The 5,294-nt window shown below is 51.8% G+C and overlaps 1 protein-coding gene across 1 annotated transcript; it reads right to left on the bottom strand.

Annotated features, from left to right (window-relative positions):
* Positions 1-54: 54 nt before the first annotated feature.
* Smim4 (small integral membrane protein 4) lies at positions 55-3,307 on the bottom strand. Its single transcript, XM_005415191.2, has 2 exons — positions 2,995-3,307; positions 55-158 (listed from the first exon to the last, which is right to left on the bottom strand). Exons 1-2 carry the CDS (start codon positions 3,164-3,166, stop codon positions 67-69), a joined length of 264 nt encoding a protein of 87 aa, XP_005415248.1. The 5' UTR covers positions 3,167-3,307; the 3' UTR covers positions 55-66.
* Between the last annotated feature and the right edge of the window lie 1,987 nt (positions 3,308-5,294).

Genomic DNA, 5,294 nt, shown 5'->3' with positions numbered 1-5,294 from the left:
AAACTGTGAAGTGAGTTCTGAGGAGTACATTTTTAAAGGAACTAAAACCAGTAGTACAATTCATGTTCACTTTATTGACTGCTGAAGTTCAGCTTCTGATGCATCTTCCAGCCTTCTCTGATACTGCCTTTCTGAGGCTTTTCTACGGTAGACATCATCTGTATCAAACAAAAATTTTACTTAGATTTTTAAGAAACTAAAAGTGAGTAATTCCACCAGTAGTATAAGTCTGTCACCTATTTCTGAATCTCAGCGTTGTTTAACTCAATACCAAAATAAACTTTGAAACAAAACAACTTAAGTGAGAACTGTGTTCATGGAGTTTTAGACTTAAATAGCAGGGTATAGATATCATGTCCCTCAAAGAGAAGATCCAGTCCTGGTACATCTTAGTCTTTTAAGACTTCCCTCACTTCCTTCTTCTGACAGTTTCTAATCTGCTCTCTACAATCATCCTTAACTAAAAACTGCCCTCTATCTGGGCAATGTGGCACACACCTCTAATCCCAGCACTCAGAGGCTGAAGCAGGAGAATCAAAACCTGGAGTCCAGGGGCTGGGGATTTAGCTCAGGGGCAAAGCGCCTGCCTGGCAAGCGCAAGGTCGTGAGCTCAATTCCTGGTACCGGAAGAAAAACAAAAAACAAACAAAAACCCTGGAGTCCAGCCTGGGCATTAGCAGTGAGAACCACTTTCAAAAAAAGGCTGAGGGCCGGGCGTGGTGACACACACCTGTCCCAGCACTCGGGAGGCTGAGGCAGGAAGATCATTGCAAGTTCAAGGCCAGCCTGGGCTACAAAGTAGGCTCAAGGCTGGCCTGAACTGCATAATGAGAGAGACCCTGTCTCAAAAAGACAAAAAAAAAAAACAAGTACGACATGGGTGAACCTGTTTTTGATAAAATAAAAAAAAAAAAAAAAGGCTGAGGATGTAGCTAAGTGTAAAGGCCCTGAGTTCAATCCCCAGTACTGTACTGCAAAAGAGAAGGAAAAAAAGTGGGCCCCTCCAAGGCTATTTAACTTCCAAGGGCAGGTTCTCCTATCAGATACTGACCCCATTCACTTTCCCAAGGGTCCAGGTGTCCAGCCTCTCTCCATCCTCGCCTTTCTGATCAGCAGGTGTATATCCTCCAGTCCCTAAGGCTGGGGATTATTTTCCCTTCACAAAGCCACACTTCTTTAACCTGTCTTCTGTGACAACAACCTGGTATCCCTCTGTCTCTGGCCATTCCAGGCCAACCTAAACATACTGGGACTTGACACTCTCATCACAGTTTGCCTGTGATTGGTCCACACTTCCAGATTTCTGGCCCAGATGTACCTCCTTGGGCATAGATCTGTATAACCATCTCCACCTGAGCCCATTCTAAATGAAGGCTAGTATCACCCTACCTGTGTTCTGTACCTGCAAGAGAAGTACCACCCCTGCCCCAGATGTCCCACCAGAAGCCTGTAAACTCCATTCTTTGAGTGCCCTCAATCACCAAACTTTGTTAGCACTTATCCTAGACAGTCTCACCTTTGCTCGTTTCTTGGTATCTCTTCCCTAGCCTCAGCCAGGCCACCACCTCAACCTAAGTGTTCTACCAATCTCTCCACAAAGACATTCTCAAACCTTCCAATCCTTGGCTATAATTCCTGGTTCCAGGAAAATAGCCCAAGGAATATATATGTCAGACAGGTGTTTTTGCCGCTGAGCTATATCCCTGGCTCCCAAGGAATATATATCTCGGTGCCTTTGTGGCTCTGCCTAGACATCTTTGTAGCTATTTCACCCTTCATCTGCTTCTGTCAAACAGCATACACCTAAGATGTTCAGGCCTCCTCTTACACTACCATGAAAACACACGCACACATATCCCCCTAGCTGAGTTTTAGAGCCTATCTGACATGGTAATCCCCCGCCTAGAACTCCAGTTATCCTCGAATTTCACCCCACATCACTTAATAGTTTTTTGGGTTTGGTTTTTTTTTTCCCCAGTGAGGTGACTGAACCCAGGGCCTTTTGCATGCTAGGCAAGTGCTCTACTACTGAGCTACAACCCTGGCCCCAAAGATAACTTTTTTTTTTTTTTTTGTCTTTTTGAGACAGGGTCTCATTATGCAGTTCAGGCTGGTCTTGAACTCACTTTGTAGCCCAGGCTGGCCTCGAACTCGCAACGATCCTCCTGCCTCAGCTTCCGAGTGCTGGGATTACAAGTGCACCACCACGCCTGGCAAAGATAACTCCTATGATCTGGCTTCCCAATTAGCTCTGCCAGAGTGGAAGACCTTCTCTGCTTTGTCCATCAGAACTCCTGGGTTGTCATTAAACATGGATGAACGTGTAACAGACGGAAACACTACAAATGAAAGTTCCCAATTCACAAGCGATAGTGTTTCAGGAGAGAGGCAAAGCAGAAATGACCTAATGCTTGGAGAACTCTTTCTTAAAGAGGGACTTGGCCTGCAAATGAATGCCAGACATTCTTTTCACAATGTTGAGCATCTGACTCCAGGCCAAAGACCTGGTGCAAATGGCCGGCCTGCAAAGACAGTGGTAATCAGCTGAGCGACCAGACAGCTCCTTCCAAGGGTTGGGCTAGAGTGCTGAGAGGATAGGCTGTACAGCAGGGATTTCCACGAATCCTCGGGATCCACCTTCATTCTGTTGCTGAGCGCAGTCCTGTTCTTAGGCCCAGGCAATGTCACTGGCAAGGGTAAAAGGCTTGAGAGGCAGGAGGGTGGCTTCACTGAAGGAAACGTGCCCTCCCCTCACATTGCAGAGAAAGTTATACACTGGACGTCAGTGTACTAGGCGTACAAAAAAGGAACGGGCCTCCAGCCGGTGTTGCCCCAAAGCTGGCAAGGAATGGAACCACACTTGCCCTTCCAACAAGGGTAAAAACGCAGCTCGGTGCTGCGAAGACTGAGCAGTCTGCTATCTAACAGCCCCTAAGGTCCCTGCCGCCTCGTACCTTCCTGAAGGGAAACGGAGGCTGCTGCACCCCCACTTACAGAATGTCTCCTGGCCCACGCGCACTTTAATCATGATCCACTCCATCGTTCCTCCCAGGACAAAAAAGAAGGGCAGGAACCTGTAGACGCCAAGTCGCTGCTTCCCGGGCACCCTCTGCAGAACTCGCCTCACTTGGTCCCTGGAGAACATGTTCGACTGAGGTGAAGACATGTACAGCGGACGCGAGCGTAGTTGGAGTGCCAGGCTGCAATCAAAGCCACCCTGCCCGCGTAACTCCCCGGAACTGCCGGCTGGCCGCGAAGCTTGGAGGACTGGGTAGAAGCAGACCTCCCGGTCCGGAACCACCAATCAGAGTGTGCGTCGAGGCGTGCCGATCGGCCAATTAGAGTACTGTTGGGTAGCGCATGCTCCGTGAGGTTGTCTCGGGGGCGGAGCTTCCTACGTGGCGTGGGCTGGCCCCGCTGCCCCACATCCCCAGGGCAGGCGGGGGCTCGAATGACGCCGCGCCCCCTACTCAGCCACCGCCATCTTTTTTCCTAATGTCCTGACGGAAGTAGCGACCCTCTATTATACTCCACGGTACTCTCAAATGTAATTATCTAACTCTTTGCTTTTATTCCGGGGACGTGAGTAGTGATCAGACTTCCAAAATAACGCTTTGTTGAAAGCCGCTCTAAAGATAAATCGCCACAGGAAAATTCTAAGTGAGCGTCTTGTGGTAACCCTAAAATCAATGAGGCACGTGTTTTGAGCGCATCATCTCTTCATTCACAGTAATTTGCAAAGACAACACGATGGTTTTTCCCTCAGCTGGTCTCCTCCGGATCTTTCTCTGATGCTGTGAGGATTAGGTGAAATAACAGAAAGCGCTGGGCGTGGTGGCATATGCCTGTAATCCCAGCACTCGGAAGGCTGAGACAGGAGGATCGTTGCGAGTTCGAGACCAGCCTGGGCTACAAAGGGAGCTCAAGGCCAGCCTGAACTGCACAGCGAGACCGTCTCAAAAAGACCAAAAAAAATAATAAAATAAAATAACAAAAAGCACTAAACACAGGGCCTACGGCATTGTAACTCATCAGTTAACATTAGCTGTACATAATATTGACAATGACGAGGTCCTGGGCCCTCGTTCTTCACGGGTATTCCTTAAGGGAGAAGCGGCACTCTGATCCCGGAGTCTTCGCTCTTCCTTTCATCCTTTCATGCCGCATCACTGTGCTCGCTGAAGCTACCCAGAGAAAAAATAACCAGAGGAGCGGCTCTGCGAAGGGACAGAACTATTGGACCACCTAAGAGACTCAAATGAAGGCTCAGGACCAGTAAGAGGGCTTGGTTTCGTGGACACAAAGCAGGCAAACGCAGACTGAGAAGAGAGAGCAAGCAGGGCCCTAGAGGAAGGGTCTGGCTGGCCTTGAGCAGCTTCAGGGGCCGCTGTACAGCCCACCCTGGAACCTGGCCAGGAAGTGGGCACAACACTGCTTGGCGTTTGCTTCTGGTTATCGCGGTGCTTCTGAGGCCTGGGCCATGCCGGGCATCCACTCGCCCGGAGAACCTTCGCGTAGAAGTCCCCGGCACGCACCTAGCTCACTGGGGCCTGCGGGTGGGCAGCAGCCCACGAGCCCACCGCTTGGGCCTCAGTCCCCACCCGCAGCAGGCCTAGGATCTGGCTGGCAGAGCAGGTCCTCAGGTGCAGCAGATCTTCGAATATACACACATGCGCCATCCCAGGAGGCGAAGTCCATCCAGCTGGCCGGGGATGTGTGCAGAAAAACGCGGCGCAGTGGTTCCAAGCAGGGAGGAGGAACTTCATTGTGAAGTCCTGCTGCGGTGCTAGAACAGACTGCCACAAATCAGAAATGGGCTGCACCGGGCCACAGGAGGTGGGCGGACAGGTGCGGCCACTTGCTGCGGTCGCAGCCAGGTGCAAGCACACCCTGCTCAGAGCTAAAAAGTCACCTGTGTGCTGCCACATCAGATGTCAGCTGCCCCGCTGACGCCACCCACTGTAGGACTGGCACCGGAGGCGCGGGAAGAGCTCTTTCTCCACTAGATAAGTGAGCGAAGCGGCCCGGGCTCCGCGCGGCGGGTCTCCGGGCAGGGGAACAGAACCCAGCGAGCGGCAGGGCTGGAAGGCCGGGGAGGGGGAGGCAGAGGCACCGAAGAGCCCCGCGCCCGCGTGACCCCGCGCACTGCAGCCCCTCTTCTCTGCCCCTGCCGTCTGGAGCCTCGCGGCGACTGCCGCTCTCAGGTTCTCGAACTGAGAAGGAGCCGCCATCTCCGCCGCGACGGCCAAACGGGGGCGCCGAGCCCTCAGCCGCGCCAGCGCCTGGGGGAGGGG

Source organism: Chinchilla lanigera, unplaced genomic scaffold (genome assembly GCF_000276665.1).
Source record: "Chinchilla lanigera isolate Chin_1 unplaced genomic scaffold, ChiLan1.0 scaffold00912, whole genome shotgun sequence".
In the NCBI taxonomy this organism is placed as follows: Eukaryota; Metazoa; Chordata; class Mammalia; order Rodentia; family Chinchillidae; genus Chinchilla; species Chinchilla lanigera.
Note: the sequence above shows the minus strand (reverse complement) of the source record. Positions and strands in the feature narration are given on the sequence as shown.

Coding starts and splice junctions, on each gene's coding strand:
- Smim4 (XM_005415191.2), bottom strand. CDS start 3,166: ATGTCTTCACCTCAGTCGAACATGTTCTCCAGGGACCAAGTGAGGCGA. Junction 159..2,994: donor CGTGGGCCAGGAGACATTCT/GTAAGTGGGGGT, acceptor TGTTTGATACAG/ATGATGTCTACCGTAGAAAA.